General features: G+C 37.0%; 1 protein-coding gene across 1 annotated transcript in view; it reads right to left on the bottom strand.

The window, feature by feature from the left end:
• The window catches only part of LRP2 (LDL receptor related protein 2), a 110519-nt gene that overhangs the window by 48686 nt on the left and 39349 nt on the right, over window positions 1-22484 (bottom strand). The window contains exons 15-33 of the mRNA XM_059475769.1: window positions 22308-22448; window positions 21196-21399; window positions 20270-20462; window positions 19002-19127; window positions 18587-18717; window positions 17689-17826; window positions 16489-16770; window positions 15055-15294; window positions 14304-14423; window positions 13839-13955; window positions 12321-12698; window positions 11185-11433; window positions 8742-8953; window positions 8089-8273; window positions 6982-7210; window positions 5677-5854; window positions 3595-3723; window positions 2479-2645; window positions 721-864 (exon numbers count right to left, since the gene is read on the bottom strand). Coding sequence (XP_059331752.1) covers window positions 721-864; window positions 2479-2645; window positions 3595-3723; window positions 5677-5854; window positions 6982-7210; window positions 8089-8273; window positions 8742-8953; window positions 11185-11433; window positions 12321-12698; window positions 13839-13955; window positions 14304-14423; window positions 15055-15294; window positions 16489-16770; window positions 17689-17826; window positions 18587-18717; window positions 19002-19127; window positions 20270-20462; window positions 21196-21399; window positions 22308-22448 — 3563 coding nt within the window. The remainder of the gene's footprint in view (window positions 1-720; window positions 865-2478; window positions 2646-3594; window positions 3724-5676; window positions 5855-6981; window positions 7211-8088; window positions 8274-8741; window positions 8954-11184; window positions 11434-12320; window positions 12699-13838; window positions 13956-14303; window positions 14424-15054; window positions 15295-16488; window positions 16771-17688; window positions 17827-18586; window positions 18718-19001; window positions 19128-20269; window positions 20463-21195; window positions 21400-22307; window positions 22449-22484) is intronic.

Raw genomic sequence — 22484 nt, 5'->3', positions numbered from 1 at the left:
CAATTTATCTTTCAGTTTCAATATTATCTTCAAGGCCTGAATGGTTTGATGAAATTCTGATTTAGGAAGTATCCCGTTTCACTTGCTAAAATTAGCTGCCTTTTAATTTAATAGTAGGCATTTATATTTTGGAACAAGAACACTAATGACTGGGTTTATTCACAGTCATTACTATATAATACATTACTTATCCTCCATTTCCCTACTCTGAATGACAATTTTATCCTTCATATACCATGAGACTGCTTGTCTCTAGAAAGCTACATGATACATTATCAAAGCGTTTGGGAATGGATATTACTGCATTCAATGGCAGCATTCCTTTACTATCAGAGGCATTGATTTGGGATCATTGATTTGAAGTAAGGACAATAACAATATTAACTCTAGTCATCTTAGTGTTAAACACATCTGTGTGTTAAACACTAGAAGCCTAAGGCATTGTAGGGAGAAAACAAAAAAAGAAATTTATACACAAATAAAGTTTGCAGCGTAGATCTATGCACAAATAAAGCGTCCAGAATATATTGCTTTCAATCTTTTTGACTATCTTCAAATTTAAGTTTCTGTTCAAGTTCGTATTTTTCTACTGACAGATTACACTTTAAAGTAAATCTAATTTAAGTTTTTCACAAAATAAATATTACTAATTTAAACCTGTATACATAGCAGTGAAAAATCTAGGCTCTTATTTTCCAGTTGTCCCTCTTAAATAATTACCTCAATTGACTGTGTCCCTGGGTTAGTGTAATACAGGTTTGCAGATATCCAGTCTAGTGCCAGACCAGTAGGAGCACCAATAACAGCTGCTGGAGCAAACACTGTCCTGTTGGCTCCATCTGACCTCACTCTGTGAATTTCACCCTTGAAAAGAAAAACAGCAAAAGTTTAAAAAATGTCAAGAGCAGAAAACACTCTTCTATTCCAACTATACTAGCACTTCTTTTATACTGCAATCTTTTCTAATGCTAGCACAGTTCTAGGCAGAAGAAGGCAGAGATAGGGCAGAACCAGGAACATAAAATGGATCACAGGAACTACAGAAATATCTTGTTTGCAGAGGGTGATCCATGACTGACACAGGTGTGGCAGCTCTGTTTGGGAGCAGCCGAAGCCTGAGGCCTGCAGGGGATGCAGCTGGGGGGCACAGCCCAGAGGCACACCTTTGGCAGGCCTTGTCCAGACCCACCCACAGCAGACCCAACAGCAAACACTGGCCCTGCAAAGGCACCTCCCATTCCACTTGCCAGGATTTAACTTGCCCTTGACCTCCCACCCTATTGTATATGTCAGCTGTGTCTGCTGGCTGACATCTGTCAAGAATATTTTTTCAGACTACAGAGAAAATGAAACAGATTCCCAAGTACTTAAGTAGTTTCTCGGGCAAAGATTTGCTTAAATAGGTCTATTTAACTACTTCATTGAACTAAACATTCTAACTTTAAAAGAACAAATAATGAAACAATTTTTAATTTCTTTATTAGTGGCACAGAATACACTTTAAAATTAGTTATTTTTAAAATTGTATTTACTTCAGAGCTGCAAAATGTAAAGAAAGCAAGTTGGGAAAAAAACCCAAAAATCTTGTGTGGATGAAACATAACAAGTTTGTGTGAATTGTTTCTGTTAAAACATAATTACAGAAATCTCCTCATCTATCTTCATATTTCTCCAAGTCCTAATTATTGTTTTTCTTGATAAAAAGAATTGTTTTTAAGTTTCCAAGAGTGAAGACATATTGTCTTCAGACAGACTACCAGAGATTTTTTCCTTTTGAAGTGTCCATTCACAAAAATTATGCATTTTTTCCTCTTTTGCTTTTTGTAACAAGTTAGCCTTATAGAACATATCTAGTTTCTTAGTTCATGACCAGCAATAAAAGCAATTAGTCAAACAATTATAAATAACTATTAAAAATTAGTTCAAATTCATTTTTAAATCTATAAGCCTCACATGTGCTACCTGGAAATTCTTGTGAGCTTGCAACCATTTTCAACTTAATGAAAAAGATGCTTCTCTATGACATCAGTTCATTAAGTGCTCAGACTCAATGCACATGCATTCATCCTAATGCTAAGTGTCACTGTGTCCAATGCACTGCTCCCATGCAGAAGTGCTCTGTTGTGTTTGCAGAGTTGGCTCCTAAGTCAAGGGAGCAGAGAGAGCAAACTACAGCACAGCAGGGCTGAGTGTGGGTCTGTCAATGCTCTCCAATATTTCCTGTTCATGTCTCTGAGCCAGGAAAAAACATTAATCAGATGTTTCTGCTGACAAATATAAGAACTACTTTACAAAAGAGACAAAGCTTCTTTAATTGTCCTAGGAAAACAGCCAACCAACAAAATATTAAAAAAAAAAAAAACACCACCAACAACAAAAACAAATGTTAACATATTTCAGTCCAAAACACTTTTCAAAAATAAAAAAGGTAAAAAGGTTTTAATTTAGTGCACATTTTGAACATAAATACTAACTTACTGGATTTTCAACCCAATAAATCATCTGTTCAGAGTCATCAAAGTCAACATCAACACCATTTTGAACTCCTGCTATTGGAACCATAGCATCATTTGTCTTCTCCTCAGGGTTCAGAGAAATTCCATAAATTATATTATCTCTTACAGCAATAAGGAAAGGGTGTTCAACTGTGAAAACAAAGAGTAATTCAGAGTTGCTTCTGGTCAAGAAAAAGGCATTATGATATGCTTTCCCCTCCCACCCAAAAGCTCCCTGCTGCTGAGAATGGTTCAATATTACCAGTGATGTTTTGAAACCCCTTACATAGAGGTTTTTTCCCTCACTAGGAACAAGGTTATCAGTTATTTAAACTGCTGTAACATTTTAAGTTTCAGCACTGTGCAATCACAATACAAATTCTGAGCAGAAGGAAGTAAATAAGGCAGGATCACTCAATTCCACACAAAAAAAAAGGATATTTGTGCAGCTGCTCTAAGCTGCTTTTTCAAATCTCTGAGAAGGGGAACCAGCCAAAGCTCTGAGGATCCTGCAGAACCTGCCTGTGATAGGTTCTAATGCATATTAAGCAGGACCCACAAGCATGGAACAACATCACAGGGCAACTGCTGATCATTATTACAAAATATAACTGCAGTACTCTTTTCTGGTTTTATCCCTAAGGGAACAGACATACTCCCTACTGGTATATTTACTTTTAGGTAAACTTGTACCCTTATGCTTAAATCTTATTAACAAGGGCAATGCATCAGGTGATCTGAGAAAGTGCATCAGAGAGCTGCAGAGGGATAGTCAGCAACTGCATTTCTCATCTGCTAGGGACTAGGGGAAGAGACTCTCCTGAACACAGATTCCCTCCCCTTTTCCTTGTGCTTTGGTCTTTGGAGAACAAATCCTAGCCTCTACCCATAGGCACAAGCTACCACCTAACAGGGAACTGGGCTGCTGTAGAAGCAACCCATTGAATCTTTTATAATAGACCAAAGGTTGGTTTGGTTTTGATTTTCTTTACTGGCTGCTTAACACTTTTATATAAATTTTGCAGTAAAAATTCTGGCATGAAAAACCACAAAACACAGCATCACTGCACCTCTCAAAATCTCATTAGTACTGCCCTACCTCTCATGCAGTTCCTGTTATCAGGAGAAAGGATCCACCCTGAAGGACAAGCACAGGAAAAAAAAAGTGGTCCAGATGAAGAAAGTAAGCACAGATGGCTACAGGGGGATGATGCACAGGAATTAATACCTGAAAATAAGAAAGGAACTATTAGCAGCTATAATAATATAAGCAACTAGAGAGAATATTCTCCTTGCTACTGACATTAACCCAGAACTAAGAAAGTTTTGCTATTTCTTTAAAAATTAAAATAATGAAATTATTTCTAAGAACAAAAAGGAATACAATTTACTCGTGACAGGATACAATTTTCCATGGAAAACCAGTACATTATCATAGTAATCTTTGCAATTTTTATGCATCACAAAAAAATGTTCAAACTCTATTTCAAACTTTTCTTAACTGCATGAGGAAACCTGTGGGATTTGCAGTCCTTGACTGTAACCCTTCTAGATGGGAGATTTAAATTATTTGCTGAAACTTCTTGAAGAAACTAAAGAGAAAATAGTTGCAAAGATAGCGGGAATTCAATGCCAAATTTCTTAGCTTACTTTGAAACTGTGAATGAAAAGTTGTAAAATGTAAAAAAAAGATACTGAAGATCTCTCCTGACTGATATTATTACTATACACTAAAATTCAATCTAAACCACTTCCGCAAACTTGCTGCTGAACAAGACTTTTCAGAATGAGTAATCTTCAAGAAAACAAAAATCAGATTTTGAGTCCATCCTTAGCAATGGCAGCAGACCTTATTCTAAAAAGCTTGGGAGTTCCAGGAATTCACAAAATTGTTACTAATATAAAAACTAACAAGAACTGAAAACAAATTAACATGACAATAAAATAATGGCATAAACTCAGAACTCAAACTGTAAGAAAATTGTTCATGTCACCAGTATAAAAAAATCTAAACTGTGGTTAGTGTAAGATCCAATGGTTTACAAAATAGGAGAGTGGATGACAGTTTTATTACTGCATCTGGAATTTCAATCAGCATGTAATTATTCCTTCATTTGTCAACATCAGTATGTTATGCTATTCTGCAAGTACTTTATTCTTTCCCTTTTTGCCTGGCCACATAAAGTACAATAGAATAATTCAGAATGAAAAATTATAAAATGTACTAAATACAATGAAGAAGAAGAAGAAAAAATTCTCCAGGGATATAAATTTTTTTAAACCTTAGGTTGTAAAATAAAACCTCTCAAACCATAATTATGACGAATAAATTAAGGCTATGCCCTGCTAACTGAACAACTGACAGTGAGAATAGGCAGCTTTAACATGTCTGAGGAAGGCTTTGCTCCAAAGCAAATCCAGCACTGAAAGTACTAGAGCCTTGCTCAGATACTCAGGGAAGTCTCCACCTTCCCAGGCACGGGGGTATATTTTGAGGAAAAAAAGAAAAAAAGAAGTAATATTTATTAGCTGGAAACACTCCATACACAGAAATATAACTAAAGCTGAAAGATAATATTAATATCAACATGCTCAACACTCTTCAAGTCATGCTATGGAATAAGAAAAAAGTCTGATATGAAAGATCTCTACCTAACAGAAATAATTTAGGGTTTTTTTAGTCTTTAAGCTGCAAGAGATCACCCACACAAGATCTCAGAGAGAATATTTAATGCAATGAAGGGGATTGTTTATCATTATTGTTTCATTGACTAAAATAATGTAGAAGTACTTTCAGAGAAAGTTGATGACAGTAATCTTTTCAAAAATAATTATTGCTGCACGAGAAATTGAATCTAGTATGCCACAGAGAGAAATTTGTTAAATTAAAATGCTTTCCGAAAATGCCTCAATTGTCTTGTAAAAACACTCAGAACAAAGTGCAAGAAAATGGCACACACTACCTCCTTATTGTTCTTCTTGGCTAGTCATCATCCTGAAATGCTGCCTAGGTGGTTGTTTTCCCTAACACCAGATTGAACAATTGCAAGTCAATAGTGTGAATTATTTGTTTTTTTTTAACCCAACCCTTTTGCTGAAAAGACTGATTCTTGGTGTTCCAATGCATGACATCACTGCATGCTTATTTCTGCAATTACCAAAGTTGTTTTGATGAACTTACCATCAGGCTGCTTTACAGGATGGACTGCCACGAGACCCAAAGGCTGGTGAATGTTATAAATCATAACTGTCTGGTTTCCTCCATGCCATTTATTGGCCCGAATGACTCGATTAGTATAGCGGTCACTCCAGTACACAAAATCTTCAAAGACAGTTAGACCATGTGGATGCTGCAGTATCTAAAAAGGCAAGGTTGATTACCAATTTACTTCTGGAGATTTGCAGATGTAAAGCTTGCAATGAAGTAATAACAGAGGTGAGCATAATTTTTAAATACATAAATAATGAAGCAACTGTGTCACAAAAGATATTTTTTCAGAAAAAAATAGTCTAAAATAGTACATTATTAATGTACTATTAATAGTACAAATAGTCTAAAATAATACATTAATCATGAGGAAAATATATATTTTTTAAAATGGAATGCTATATAGACCCTGTGAGATAAAGAGAATGAGGAATTAGCAAAGCAGTCTAACTACTTTGGGCAGAACCCACAGATAAAGAGCCAACTGTAGATTTTCAAAAGCACAAGAGGAAACATCTAATGAGAATTATGGACTTGTCAAGAACCTGCATTCTTGATAAGCTCCCCTAAAATTTACCAGATGATCAAAGAAGGAGGCTTATCTAGATTTCAGATAACCAGGAGGGGAAAGATTGCCTTGGCTCCTATATCACACTAATTGTCTCTCCAGCCAAAAGTAAAAGCCCCAGGAGTCAATTATTGAAAACATTCACATGGTTATTGATACCACTTTCTGTGTGCCAGCTGAACATCTGCACTATTGTGTTGGTACAAGGACAGTGCTGCAAGCTGCCAGCAGCACTTCACTGGGATGCAGACTGTAAGAGGGATTGTCTTGATGGAGCTGCTGCACACAAGTCACAGCACAAAACCCTTCACTCCTGTCAAGAATAGTAGCAATAACCGCACAAAATACCAGGAAACATTTCTCCAGGCTTTCTCTACTATCTCTGCCTACAGAGAATGTACCACCTAGTTGCGGCATTGTCAGATGTCACCTTCAGATTTCATACATGCAGACAGAAGAGATGAGAATGCTATAAAGCACCAAGTCACCAAGTCTACAGGCAGCTCCAGACTCTGCTGAAGATCTCCTGAGAGACTGAATAGGATAGCAGTTTCTCTTTTTCCAGCAGCAGGAAGCAGATAAAATACTTCACATCTGCTTCACTCAATAATTTTAAAGAAAAATACAGCCAAGTCTATGACAAGCTAATATATTTTTCAGTACTATCAGCAGGGACACAGGAAAACAATGGTTCCTTATTAATGTCTTACCAGATCACTTGCAACCACCTGTCGTCTGTTGTTTCCATTGTAATCACAGAAATCAATATAGTCAAGATAAGCATCAGCAAAATAGAGAAGTTTATTTGGATAATCAATGGACAGTCCATTAGGCCAGTAGATTTTATTATTAACAATCACTGTGCGCATTTTGCCATCCATGCTGGCTTTTTCAATTCGGGGGTTTTGGCCCCAGTCCGTCCAGAACATTACATGAGCACTGAAAAAAGTAACTCATGGTTAGCAACCTGGGAAAAAAACTAGCAGCCTACTGAGAAACATTCCACAAAGAGTCATTAGGCAAAAAATAGAAGCAATCTTTCTATGAACAGTCCTACATAATGATACTGAAATAATTTACTTTAGCAACATGCTTACAGAAGATATTACAGTAATTTCTGTTATAAAAATTCTTGTAATACTTCTACTGTTGTTTCTATTTGTCAATAATAGCAGCTACTGGTTTTTTGTCAATATAGAAGCTACTGGTGTCACTGGTTTTTAATGTTTATTATAATCTCATCCTCTGACTGCTACATAATAATTTAATACAGGCTTACACTCTAACAGGTATGCATTGATAATGTTAACAGCATTGAAACTGGCAGCAAACAGAGTTCAAGGCAATGAAAACCTCAAAAAAAAGAGTAAAATCAGTTCAAATCATCACATTAACTCTATACCACTTGCTGTCTGAAATGGGAAGGTGCTTTTGTGATAACAATACAATCTGGATAATTATTTCAGACTTGGAAGTATGAAGGTAGGCATATGACATGAAATCCCATTGTTTGTGGTATACCACCAACTGAAGTGATACATCATAATTTTGAATTAATACTTCTTAACTCAGAAGCAAAAGAAGAAAAATATTTTATAGGTAAAAAACCATCTTGTTGCACTGAAACAGAACTACATATCAGCAGTAATTACTTAATGACTTGAAATATTAATCAACTCTAAAAACACACTAAATTGTTTTAAGATGTTACTTCCACTTGTCATTTACAATTCCAATACAATTTGGACATGTCTTAAATTTTAATAGCTACATCATAAAATAAGTATCTTAATAAAAAATAATATGAAAAATCTTACTCAGTTCTAGGATCTAACACTAGTCCTCTTGGGTTTGTTATATTTTCACTGATCAGCACAGTCCTGTGGCTCCCATCCATTTTGGAGACTTCAATTGTTTCCAGAACAAAGTCTGTCCAGTAAAGGTTACGACCCACCCAATCCACTGCTATACTCTCAGTCACAGTGACACCACTGTCAAACACCTGTTCAAGAACAAAAAAGCAGGTGGGGGAGAGGAAAAAAAAAGATTATATTAAATTTTACCTTTTGCATTTCTATAGATATGGAAAATTATGAACCAAGTTTCCAATATCTTCTAGGTCTACAATGCAGAATTAATCACAATGCACATATCCAAAATGATGGCAAAGCATAAACCCAAACACTCCTACTAACTTCAGCAGGTCTATTGAAGAAGTTAGAATTTACTAATAGGAAAATCAGTTTATATTGTGATGCTTAAAAAAGGGCTTCTTGAAAGCATTCAGTTTCCCTTTTCAAACAGCTATTTGAAATGTTAGCTTAGCTTATCTACAAAGTTGCTTCACTTTGTCTCTGTTACCTCTTTTCTTACTATATTTGGATTTTCCTCTTCTCCTTCATTAACTAAAGATACAGTGTCTTCATTTTCTCTCCATAAAAGACAAGAAAACTTACTCAGCAAAACTTACTATTTTTCTGTCAGTCCCATTTTGATAAGCACTCCAGATTTTATCCTGTGTTGTATCAGACCAAAAGATGCGATCTGTGACTGAATCAAAATCAATAGCCACAATATTTGTCCCATCCCGAACCAGAGAATAAATACTGTGTGACTGAGAAGTGATGTTATCCACAACAATTTGGTTACGACTTGCCACCAGCAAAAGAAGATTCCCAGATTCTGTCAGAGGAATAGAAATTAAAATAAACCAATGAGCTATTCAACAGTAACTGGGAAAAAAGAAACACTGAGTAATTTAACATGACTTTATAGCATCAACACTGTAGTATCTAGACATAAATATTGAAAGGACAAATTTAAATCAATTCCCAGGCCAAGATATAGTATCATATCCAGTCTGTCCATCCTGACTATTAAATCTACATTGGCTTTTCTCCATAACTCTTTTTACAGACTTCCCTCCCAGGCTCCTATCTGAACATTAGGTCCTATTGCCCACTGTCTAACCAGTTTGCTGCTGACATCCAGCACTCATTCCTCCATAAAACTCTTTGATCTCCCACTCCTGATTCAAGTCCCAAAGTTTTTGGCACCTCCAATTAATCTGCTCAGCCTGGTCTCCCTCCTTTGTAACCCACCTTCTCTTTTTTCCCCCTTTGGACCATGTGGGAACAAGGGAGAAGAAGCAGATTACAGGAAAGCCGTAGATTGCTGTAATTAGGTTGCACAGATAAGATGCTAAAAAATAACTGAAGAGCATCAACCATAAAGACAGCAAAGTACAAGAAACTCCCTATTAGTAATGGCCAAGCTTATGTGCAGGGAAAATGCAAGTGTCTTCCACAACCTGAGTATATCCCTAAGCCAGGAAACTTGTAAAGATAAATTCCACGGGGGTTATGGCTTCTCTGCCCTGTCAGTGTACTACAAAAGAGACAGAGAACAACTGGCATCTAGGCTGCATCAGTGATGTCTGCCCCTTAGAAATGAGCAAAGTACAGCATAGGGACCAGGTAAGTCTTACGAGAGGCTGGGATTTAAACACTTTGTGAACATTGAACTTTATAAACAGTTAATTTTGGGCTACGGCTCACAAGTCTCTGACATTGCTTTTCTTCAAAATATTATTTTTGATCATTGCAAGCTAAAAAAAAATAGCGTTCATTTAAATATACTATTTCTATGAAATATTAGTTTCTGATTAACCGTATAGCTGACAGTTTTAATTCTCACGGTCATCTGCCATGAACACCTCTAAAATCAACTCTTTTAAGAGAAAAAGATCATAATGGCAAAGTGTTGGCAGTTAGGATTTTTCCTTTAGCTGCTTTCTCTCAGGTAATTTTCTCCCATTTGTTGCTAAAAGATAATTAACGACTGGTACTTAAGAGAAACAAAGGATATAGCCCAGGAGAAGGGGGACGAGTGCAGCTGCCTGCACTATCAGCTGAGGGACATTTTCTCGGCAAGGGCAGCAATACCTCGAGATTTTGGCTGGGGGCTGAGGGGCTGGGCTGGACTCCATGCTTTTGCTGTCGGCATCGGAGGAGGACTGTCAGTCGAGCTGTTGCCAGTGCCACCGCCCAACCCTGTACTGCTTCTTCCTTACTGTGGGTGAGCCTCTGCTTGTAAGAACAGCTGGTGGACTGGCACCTTATTAACACCCTGCCTCACTAGAAAGGGCCCTCACCATCTACCTGAGTGTCTCAGGGGAAAACCCGGGACCCCGAGCCCCCTCGAAGGAGGCTTTCCTCCGGCTGCACGGAGCGGGCCTGCCGCTGCCCAGCCCGGTTGTTTTTCTGCCACTGCTCCAGGTTTTCGCTACACTCCAACCCCACACCCGTGCCTGCCGGGAAGCCCCTGCGGCTCCTGCTACAGCTGTGGAGTTTCTTATACACTTCCTTTGCTACTCTGGGGTTCCAGCCGCCACTCCGAGGTTCCTACTGCAGCCCAATTCCCCATCCGGCCGCCGCCATTACCCCGTGAGGGAGACGCGGCCGAGCTCGCGCCACAGCGCCCCCTGCCGGCGCAGGGCAATCACCGCAGCCGGGCCGGAGCCAGCAGCGCCCCTGGCGGCCGCGAGCGGAACTGCAGCGAAGGGAAGCGCCCACAGCCCAAGGGAGGCGGCCCCGGGGCTCCGGTTCCGTTCGGTTCCGTTCGGTTCCGTTCGGTTCGGTTCACTGCTGCTGCTGCCGCTGCCAGAGGGGCTGGCTGTTTGTCTTGTTACACATATCTACATGTGTATACATATTAGTAAAGAACCGCTATTCCTTTTCCCATATCTTTGCCTGAAAGCTCCTTAATTTCAAAGTTATTATAATTTGGAGAGAAGGACGTCATATTTTCCATTCCACCTTCCTTGGCAGACACCTGTCTTTCAAACTGAGACACAAAGCTGGACAGTTCTCAGGCACTGCTGTCATTCTTAGACTGACATCAATGTTTCTCACCTGCTGCTTTACAAATCCTCCCATTGGCTTCTAGAATGTATCCTTCATCACAATAACACCTAAAAGATCCTCTCTCGTTGTAACAGTGCTGACTACAAAAGCCTGGAGGGTCACATTCATTAATATCTTCACAGGTCTTGGAGTCATTTGCAAGCTGGTATCCAATAGGACAGGTACACTGAGCTCCAAAAGGTCCTTGAATACATTCATGAGTACAGCCAGCATTATTGTCAGAGCAGCTTTCCTGATCTGAAGATGGGTTGGGGAGAGAGATAAGCAAATAGTCAACAAATGCTTCCTGTGATAAATCTGAATCTTTACAATTGTATTATTAGCCAAAGACTGCTACTAAAATGACTGCAGAATCTCAGTTATGCAGTGTGAGAAAGGACTGTGGTCCTTATGCAAAATACAGCATACACACTGCACATTAAGGCAGGTAACAACATCACATGTACTGAATCTCATCAAATGAATGCCAAACAGAAGGCTGTCTAATTACATACAACAACTTTTTCAAAAATAGCTAGAAATATAAGAAATTTTACTTTACCACTCCAATCCTAAAGTTGTATAAATAATAATTTAAAATAGTTTATAATCATACCTGGCTGGGGTTCATCTGAGAATGTGCATTGATTAAAGAGAAGAAGGAGGAAAGAAGGAAAGAAAAAGATTATGTTTAAATCAATTCATAATCAACATAAATACAAATTCTCGCTACAAATTAACTTCTTGATTTTAATCATGATTCTTGAAGTTAAAAATTTAAAAGAGAATATTAAGGACTGAATCACATTTCATCTGAATATAAAGATATAAAGCATACTATGCTTTAGTGAATGTGTCCAGGAACACAAAGTTCATTCCCATGTAGTTATATAAAAATCTAAAGTCAGTGGGAATCACACTGGAATTCAGAGCACAAGATTGGACAGAGCAAATAAATTCCTCAGTCATCATTGCAGTATCTTTTCACTGAAAGCAAGTTCCACTTAGAAAATTTGAGCTCAAATTACATTGTGCTTACATTTCCACCAGAAACACTGTGACATAAAATAGAGCATGCTGAGTATTCCACTTCTTTCTGAAGAAATGACACATAGTCTACAGTAGATACTTGAAGAGTAACTTACTGCACAGCGGGGATTCATCAGCTCCATTAGGACAGTCAGCAGAATTGTCACATACTTTGCTGAGGTTCACACAGATACTGTGACCTGGACACTGCCACTGCCAGCTGGGGCACCGGAAGGGCTGAGTTGGACAGTCCCTCTCATCGCTCATGTCCCTGCAGTCGTTATCCCCATCACAGATCCACGCCCGGTACACACAGTTGCCATTGTCACAGCGGAAAAGCGACGGAGGACATGTTCTGGGAGGACACCTGTGATGTTCATCTGAGCCATCTGCACAATCAACATGGCCATCACATTCCCAGTGATCAGGAATACAACTGCCATCTGATTGACACTGGAATTCATGCTGGTGGCACATCCCTGGTGGTCTTGTAGCTAGAACAGTGACATTCAACAGTTCAGAAGCTGTTTCAACTTTAGACTGAGAAGCAAAACCACTATGTTCAGTTCATCTCTTATATAACTTATAGTTACAGTGCTATTAAGAACTGTGTTGCTTTTAGATCAGGCCACGGATTCACAGTCAATCTGCAGGACATTTCAAAATGTGACTAATTTAACTCCTACTTTATAATGTGGTCAACAAGGCAATTCAACTATTATTATACTTTGAGCAAACACATATTTATACCTATGTACCTGTCCAAAGCTACAGAAAATCAGTTTCTCTTTCACCACCCTGTTGTAGCATTTTGACTAATTTAAGTGTAAAAAATTACTCAAAAAAACTTTCAATCTAACTTTCATGAATACCAGGTTTTCAGATTAATAAACTTTATTTTGCTTTAAAATCCTGAGACTGAAATGCCAGGTAAAACAAAATGTTATAGCCAAAAGGAATGCAAACTGTCCTCTTTGTTTGAGCCATCTACTCTCGCTAGCATAATCTGCTTAGTTCCAAGATTGTTAGAGGGATGAAGCACCTCTCCTACAAGAAAAGACTAAAAGAATTAAAATTGTTCTGCCTGAAAAAGAGTAAGCTTAGGGGTGACCTTACTGTGGCCTTTCTTATAGGCTCCCTTCGGGTACTGAAAAATGGGGAGAAAATTTTTACACGGACATGTAGTTACAGGACGAAGAGGAATGGCTTCAAACTGCAAGAAAACAGGTTCTGATTCAATATTAGGAATAAATTCTTTACTGTGAGGAAGTTGAGGCACTGGAACAGGTTTTCCAGAGAAATTGTGGATGCCATATTCCTGGAAGTGTTCAAGACCAGGTGGGATGGGGCTTTGAGCAACCTGGTCTAGTGAAAGGTGTCTCTGCCTAAGGCAGGGGGGCTGAAATTAGATTATCTTTAAGGTTCATTCCAACCCAAGCCATTTTATGATTCTATGATATTCTTGCACTGGAATCTGTGTTTGAAATTCCTGCTCAGGAAAATGATGTAAAGACAAGTTTCCCTGAAAAGAATATTAAGATTGCAAGGGCAGTATTCGACATAGCAGATTAAAGGAAATGTCCAAAAGCATCACTTAATAACTGAAGTATTTCTTTCAGCATCAATATACTTACGGCAATTGGCCTCGTCTGAGTGATCGTTACAGTCAAAAACACCATCACACTGGTAGTAGGTGCTGATACACTGGTCTCCACTTAGACATTTAAACTCTGTGGCGCTGCAGTTATATACTATAAAATTTAAAAATACTGAATGTTATTTATTTATTTTACAGAGCTAGACTGCATCAGATTTACCCTACAGGTGCTTAAGTCTGATACGGTATCAATTCCACTGAAGACCATAATTTCCCTGAGACACAGAAAATGCAGTGACTTTGTAATTCACAGAAAACAGAGGAAACAGATTTCAGCCCTCCACAAGCAGCCCAGAGATCAAAAGCATCACAAGCAGGATTAATTTATGGATAGGTTTATTATGCTGTGTTGGAGCTGGTAATATAAGATCACCAAAGTCTCCTTTGGGGGCAAGTGTGAGGAAACAATAAAGAGACATTCAACAAAGAAAGTTACACTTACTGCAGTCATGCTCATCAGCACCATCTATACAATCCTTGTCCCCATCACAGACATAAAATGGGTCAATACAGCGATGGTCTGGACACTGGAATTGCCTGGGTTCACAAGTACCTGTGAAAGCTATTAAGAATGACAATAAATGCAAATGTGTTTCTTTCCTCTCTTTTGAAATCAGCATATTGCTGAGAAAGTAGAAGAACATTATCCCTAACTTGCAGCATATAATACAACAACTAGTAATCATATAAATTATAAGCATTAAATAATTAATATCAGGTAATTTTTCATTTATATGTAGGCTTGGGCTCATGGAAAATAAGCAGAAGCTTCCACATTGTGGTAAATAGCTTAAAAGAAAGTATATGAAAAAGCTACTACTTTACTTCTGGTAAAAACTTCCAGTCTAGGTTAGCTGACTAACCAATAGCCATCAAAGAGATCACTCATGAAGTAGGTGTTTTGAACATCTCAGCTTTAACTGCTTTTTGCTAATTACAGTGGATGACATTATGCAGCACCATGATCATGATTATCACATTTGCCCCTTTTAATTTTTTAAGTATTTCTCCGCATTCTACTTGGCCCTGGAACTACAAATTAGACAAGTTTTCCACATCTTAAGAACTACAAAATATCAGTCTAAATTAGATACTAGTCCTTTTTCCCAATTTCATTTATTGTCCTTATACCAACAGATATATCTATGAATGCACAGCTGACTATAAAAACAACAGATAGTCATGATACTCACTGCAGTTTTTTTCATCTGAGCCATCACCACAGTCATTATCAGTATCACACAGCCAGATTCTTGGAATACATCTTCTATTATCACAGGTGAACTGGGTTGCAGGGCATGAAGAGGGTTCTTGTGTAGGACAATTCAATTCATCACTGCCATCAAAACAGTCATTATGTTTATCACAATGCCAGCGACCCGGAATACACTGTCCACTGGCACAGGTAAAAGCTGAAGAAGCACAAGTATTGTCTGAATAAAAAAAAAAAAAGTCTTTATAAAGATCTTCAAAACTTGCCTTTCCTGCAACAGTTATCAGTACATTCATTACACTTAGAGAATGCCTAAAATATGCACCAAATTTTAAAGTGCACATTGCTCAGAATTAAAATGTCTGTTACGCAACATGCTGCAGAACTGAACAAGCTTTCTTAAACTGCAGGAAGCAATAAAAAATTAAACAGTTAACCACTCCACAACAATCTAAAGAACAAGAAAAGGAACATCTTCTAGTGACCATTTGCTTTATACTTTTCCCCAAAAGATATTCTAGTTATTCTAAAATGGCCCATTAATAAGAAACAGTTTATACCTCAGTCATAGTACTTAGTCCTGTGCATTAGGGAGCACATTTTACTACTCTTTCCTATTTTCTTGTTTGTAATTTAAAATAATTAACTCTGAAGAAGCACCAGATATGTCATAAAAGCCTCTTCAATATCTTCAGTATCTTATCCTCTCTTCAATATGTTATCAACTGTGATTATCTCACTGTTCTCTCATTTACTTGAAAAACAAAACATTTTGTGTGAGACACTTTACTGTAAAACCAGGAAATGAACCACTGTGCTTTTAATTTACTCAACTGTTAAAATTCAGATGTAACAAATAGATCAGCATTGCCCAAATATTATGAAAAACAAATCTTTTATTCTGATGTTAAGTGAAATAAAAGATCTGCTATTATCTTAAAGTTAGGCAATGTAGATAGTTTTGTTGTTTTTCTTATGGTGCTATTTTTAAAGTGTCTTCATCTATACTAAGATGGCTTGTTCCTCTCCATGCATCCAAATTAGGCAAGCTATTGATATTCCAATATCTTTCAAAATTTACAAAAAAAATAAGAATAAAGATAACATTTTTCTTTAGAAAATAAATTTTTGTTACTCTGTAAAATGAATTTTGAGAATAGTGAGATATGAATGTTTTCATGCATTGTTTAGGTGGCTGGTACTGAATCCTGTATTACTACGATATAATTTCCAAAGTAACTAATTATATTCCAAGTAATTTCCAAGGTAACTAATTTCTCAGGAAGATTTCAGGATTTATTCACAGATGCAATACTAAAAAATTGTAGTTTATTCCCATGAAGCCATACTGACTCATTAAATTCCCTGAACTGCAAACAAGGAGCACTAACTGCAGATTACAAGGATTACTTACTTAAAGAACCACAGTTTTGTTCATCACTGTTATCATGACAATCATCAACACCATCACACTGATAGTATCGAGGCACACATCTTCCATTGCTGCAGGAAAATGAGTGGGAGCCACACTGCAAGGTGGGTGGCTCATTGGATGGATCTTCAACGCATGTCAGTTGATTCGGAGCCAGCTTCATGCCATAAGGACACCCACAAACTCTCTGAAAGTTTGGAACTGGGAAGCAGAAATGGCTGCAGTCTCCATTGGGATTTGTGCCTCTATTACAGTAGTTAGAGCCTTAAATAGTGATAGAGAAGATCAATGCACACACTGCAGATAACATCTTGGCAACTATTAAAAGTGCACAATAACTGTAAAAAAGAGTGCTGTAGCAAGTCCTGGTTTTGCATACACTGCACAATAAGGTCAGGCTCAGCAACAGCAATAATAGCAGTATCATAAAAGAGTGTTGGATTCCATATACTCTTCCTGACATAAATGTTTATGGAAGACAAAAACTTACTATTAAATTTCATCCAATTTTCTGACAATTTTCAGCAACTGTCTGGAAATAAACTACCACAAAAGAGAATCTCTGTCTGATCAAGACTGCGAGAACAGATCAATCTTTTGACACCAAGTAGTCTGTGAACCTTAGATTAAATAATTTGTCTGATGAGTGTACTGGCTGTTTCACAAAATTAACTACAATACCAAATCCTTGGCTTAGATCGTACAATTGCATGGAATTTGAGAAAATGAGAAAATAAGAAAAAATTAGTGATTTATACATAGTAATTACTTGAAGAATAGTAATTTGATTAATAAATATTTACCCAATTCCTCAAAATAAATAATTTAGTTTAAATAAAACTTCTACCAGAAAAGGAGAAATATGAAGTGGTAGTTGGTGATACAATTACAGAAAACACAACAGAATCAAATTCATTTTGCTTGGTTGTTAAGTACAGTAATAGAAGGGGTAGAGGGAAATTGCATCCAGTCACAAAGCAGTGACTGGAGGCAATAAAACAATGGATTTAAACAACTGGAAATAAACAATGTGTGATTGCAAGTGCCTATGCTGCCTCCTGTGCATGTCAGTTATGATTCAGTGAAGCCATTCATAGAATTGAAACTGGAAATCTGCTGTCCTGACATTTTGTCTCTTATTCCCTATATCACATCCTCCCTCTGCAGAAGAAAGGAGCTCACCTATTTGGGAATGAGCGTCATATGCTTTAACGTGCATGATGTTACTAATGCCCCTCCTAATAATAGTCATTTCTCCTCCATCAGACTTCCTTACTCGAACTATCCCACCAAGTCTCCAATCAGTGAAATAGGCATAACCTGTTTTGAAAAATATTTAACATATTATATAGAAATATGACATAAAAGATCAAGTATCATAAAAAAACTTTAAAAGAATTTTCATGAAAATTTAACCAGTTTTTGTAATTGTTTCATGAAAACGACAAAAGGACCTTCACCACTTATAATGCTGTCAAAGTGAGCCTTCAGTCATAGGCAGACATAACTTACATAACTTAGGGAAGCCCTCTCAAATTTTACTGAAATTGGCATATAAAAAACCCGACTAGAATTTCAAATTCCAAGGCAATTTTAAGTAATTCATTAAGACTAATTCACAGAAAATTTTAGAGTGATTTTGAAGATATTTTTATACACAATCAAAAAAGGTTATATACTGACATCTTTCTTCAGACACAACATAAATCCAGTAATAAACTTTACATATAATTATTAGAAATCTTGAAATGTTGACCATCTCTGGAGTGGTGTTTCAGTTTGTCTGTTCAGCATGAACAGCTCACCTTGGAAGCTATTATTAGTACAGCATATCTGACTTGTTGCACTACATGAATTACCTGACCTATCTAAAATTATTTTAAAATAAATATACATAAAACTAGTTCTAAAAACAAGCAAGAGGTACTAAACACATATTTTTAGTCAGAAGTTTCAAGAGTGCTTTTTTGGGAAAATCAGTATTGCAAAATCTCTGTCATTTTATGTCACAAACTCACAGATCACCATATGAAAAGAAAAATCTGTGATGACAGATAATATTTTTCAGTGCTAGACTTACCTCCAAAAATTGTAAGGCCAAATGGGTGAGTCATCTGAGTAATATGTTCAAGCGTCCGTCTGTCCAGCCCATCAAAGGTGCTGTGCTCAATTTTATCAAAAAAAGCATCCACCCAGTACAGCCTCAGAGAACTAGAAATAATGAAAATGTTATATCTTTTTAAGTGACATGATGTCCATTAAAAAGCACTAGTATTTTCTTAAATAATAATCTTCAATCTACAAGAAGCTATTGGGGAGTGTGAGGAGGGATTCTGAGAAAACCTTATATTTTAAGGCTTTTCAACCAATTGAAAGATAAGTCCTCAATAAAAGAGTGCCAGTGCATCCAATCTGACATAATTCCATTATTTTTACTCCCTAACAGTTTAAAGGAAGAACCATGTTTGCTCAGAAAGCTTCTATGTTGGCCTTACCTCCAGTCAATGGCGAGGCCATTGGGCCAGCCCAGCGTTGTATTGACAATTGGCAAGGCATGGGATCCATCACTCCAGGCCCTCATGACTTTTGCCGGACGGAACCAATCTGTCCAGAATATATACCTGAAAGGACACATGTCAGAAGACACATCAACTCAATTATATAATGTGATTAAACAGAGCAAACATTTGAAACAGCATTAACATTTTTCTTTGTATGACATCCTTTGCATAACTTTAAAAAATACCATTTTGTGTTGTCCCTCTCCTCAATTGGCAGTAGTACCAACAATTCATATTTTTCCTGTATACAACCACCAGAATCTTTGAAATTATTTTTGTTCTTTAGATATAAAATATCCATAACTTGATTAAAATTGTTAAGGTTCTCATGTAATTACCACAGATAAACAGAACCAATAAAAAAATGCATTTTCCAGCATGAATACTACAAAGAATTTTCTCTGGATCCATTTAACTTATGCTTGCAGTCAAAGAGTTGAAGTTAATGCTAAATAATTTTATAAAGCAGCAAACAAAAAATGTTGGGATATCCAAGGATCCAGGTTCAACGTTATTGTTATGAGATTACTTTCAAAATAGTGGATTTGGTTACTCATGAAAAATCAATATCCAAGAATCAAGAAATTCAGCAGTACCACATTATGAAGCCAAACTATGCTGTGAAAGAAACACTGTCTTGGCATTGGCAAAGAACACAGAGTGTGGAATTTGAAAGTAAGCATTTCCATCAAAGAAAAGCAAGGCTTCATTTTGTTTATGGAGTCACATTTTTTAAGGTCTGTATCAAATACAAACAGTAGTATCCAATATGGTTCAAATAAAGAAATTCAGGGAGATAAAACTATAGAATCAATGTTAGCAGTCTGGAAATTGAAAGTATATTAAAAACAATTTAACAAACTCCATTTTTCAACTGCAAGAAATAGCTTTGTGAGTGATACAAAGAAACCAAGTTCTTTTGCCTTTTATCAATGAACAGGAGTAAAAGGAAAAAACCATAGTGCTTTTAAAGAGAGTTCTTTTGAGTGCTTCTGTCCTGTGCAATCTCTGTCACCATGCCCTTTCCTCTGCGTGCTGAATTCTAGGCTGGAACAAAACAAACAAAATAAAGACAAGACAACTGAAAAGAGATGGTATTTTGAAAAGAACAAAAATCCGGAATCAGATGTAAATCTAATCTCACCAGTTCTGTTTAAACCATGAATTTGTACATATAGTTTAAAATGAGAATCTAAACTTACCCAATAACAGGATGAACCACTATTGAACGAGGATTATTTAAATTCTGAACAATAGCTCTCCTGGATTTATCTGCCAGCCTCATCACACTGATGCTCCTGTATCGAGGATCTGTCCAGTAGAGGTTCTTTGAGATCCAATCAAAAGCTAAATCTTCAACACTTTCCACTCTATTAGCAGTCAAGATCTCTCTTCCTAGAATTTATAACACACATGATTGCAAATGTTTAGGAATAGGGGAAATAACATGAGTGCAGTATTCTATTGATAAAACTTGTGGTTCCCCTTGATAAAAATGCTACCTCTGTGCTACTTAAAATAAAGACCAATAATCAAGAGGAGGGGAAGGGTGCCCTTTGCTCTAGACAAAGAAGGTGTATGTCCACAAGCACAACTGGAAAAGAGGGGAAATAAAGACTAGCCAAAGGTCAGAGAAAAATCTGTCGCTAAGTTTACGCTGAGGGTTTTACAAATGAAGCTCAGTAAGGTCAGTGCAGTAAAAACATCTTGCTCAATAGCCAGACTTTATCTACTCTTTGCATATTAATGGTCAGCTGCAGTCTACCATTACCTACCCAAGGAAGCAAGCGAGTGCAGAAAACGATGTGCTGACATTTGATCATCATTATAAATTGGAGAGAAACAAATCTTTACATTAGCATAAATAGGATTTCCAAAAATCTCATAAAGTTAATGATCTTTTTCTGTATTACAGTATCATAGCAAACATCCTGCTCTCCAGATAGGATTCAAAAAGCTCAATATGAGTTGTACAAACATTTTTGAGAAACATTTTCCAGGTTACTGGGGTCACACTGAGATTTATCTGTATATCTCATAATGTGACTTTTCACTATTCTTTTTAGAAAAATATATATTACAGTCTCCTTACCATAATTACTCTACAATTCCCAAGCATGATTCTCACCTGAACCATCAGTTTTCTGTTTATAGATCATGTCTTTACTTGTGTCTGAAAAAAAAATTGTGTCATCCTGAGCAGAGAAGTCAATTCCAACAAAGTATGAAGGGCTCCCTGTTACAGGTATGATCACATCTTCCTGGGTGGAGAGATTGAATGGGATTCCCCGCACTGCCGTCTGCGATGAGAACAGCAGAAACTGTCGCACAGCTGTGAAAGGAAAAATCAGACACAGGCTTTACTGATTCACAAGGGAGGACACCTGAGCATTAAGAAAACCTTTGTTTTATTTGACAACACTAATTGCCTGGAAGTAGAAAAAGAAGAACGAGAAAATAGTGATTTAAATACTGACAAGACTTAAAACTGAGGAAGAAAACCAAAATCCTATCCAAAATATTAGGTAATGTGGTCAAGCATTCTTTTTTCATTGTTACTGTGGTTCTAATACACTTTAAAAGCAAGCATTTTACCTATGGAAGCAGAAATTATCTGCTGTACTCTTCTCTTTACAATAATCTATAAAAAATTAATTCTCAGGCTTTGTCGAGCCACCATAAAACTAGACAATACCTGGGGTAGCCAGATAAATGAATGGTCAAATACTAAAGTTATAGACAACATATATGACATAGTTTGTCAGTAGATAGTCACAGTAAATGTGCATCAGTGACAGTTCTGTAGCAGAAGATTGCTGATGGAAACACACAGCTCCAAAATGGAATCTGTTATTCTTGCCATGTGTTCAAAGGGAGAAGACCAACCTAATCTGCAGAGCACTGTGCAGGAAAGCAGGCTTATATGTTCAAAATAATGCAAAACCTGCATATTAGCAAGCATTCATGCTTGATTTCAGGATTAAGAGCTCAATCATACAGCTGTCTACACATTTTCCATATTTAACTCAAAATCCTCATTAAAGGAGATGAGTTTAAGTTGTGGCTTGAAATGAACATCAGCAGAAATTACTACATTTAAAGCTGTCAAAAAGAGTTGTGGTGAAAAGACAAAAAATCCTCATTATGTTGAAGCTACTGAAGAGAGGAAAGATGTTCTAGAAACAGCTCTAGAGTTAATGGAGTAGCATTACTTGCAACACTTGTAAGGCATTTTCTTACCAACACAATGCCGTCCATCCACGTGTAGGTCGAAGCCCAGGATACACCTGCAGCGATAACCTAGGCCATCATTATCTGTTTTGTGGCTGAGAACACAGACCTGTTCACATCCCCCATTATTACTTCCACAAGGATTTCTTACTGGAAAGTAATACAGATAGAATTATAACTTCCTCT

Source organism: Ammospiza nelsoni, chromosome 7, assembly GCF_027579445.1.
Source record: "Ammospiza nelsoni isolate bAmmNel1 chromosome 7, bAmmNel1.pri, whole genome shotgun sequence".
In the NCBI taxonomy this organism is placed as follows: Eukaryota; Metazoa; Chordata; class Aves; order Passeriformes; family Passerellidae; genus Ammospiza; species Ammospiza nelsoni.
This window is presented reverse-complemented; position numbering and strand designations above follow the sequence as displayed.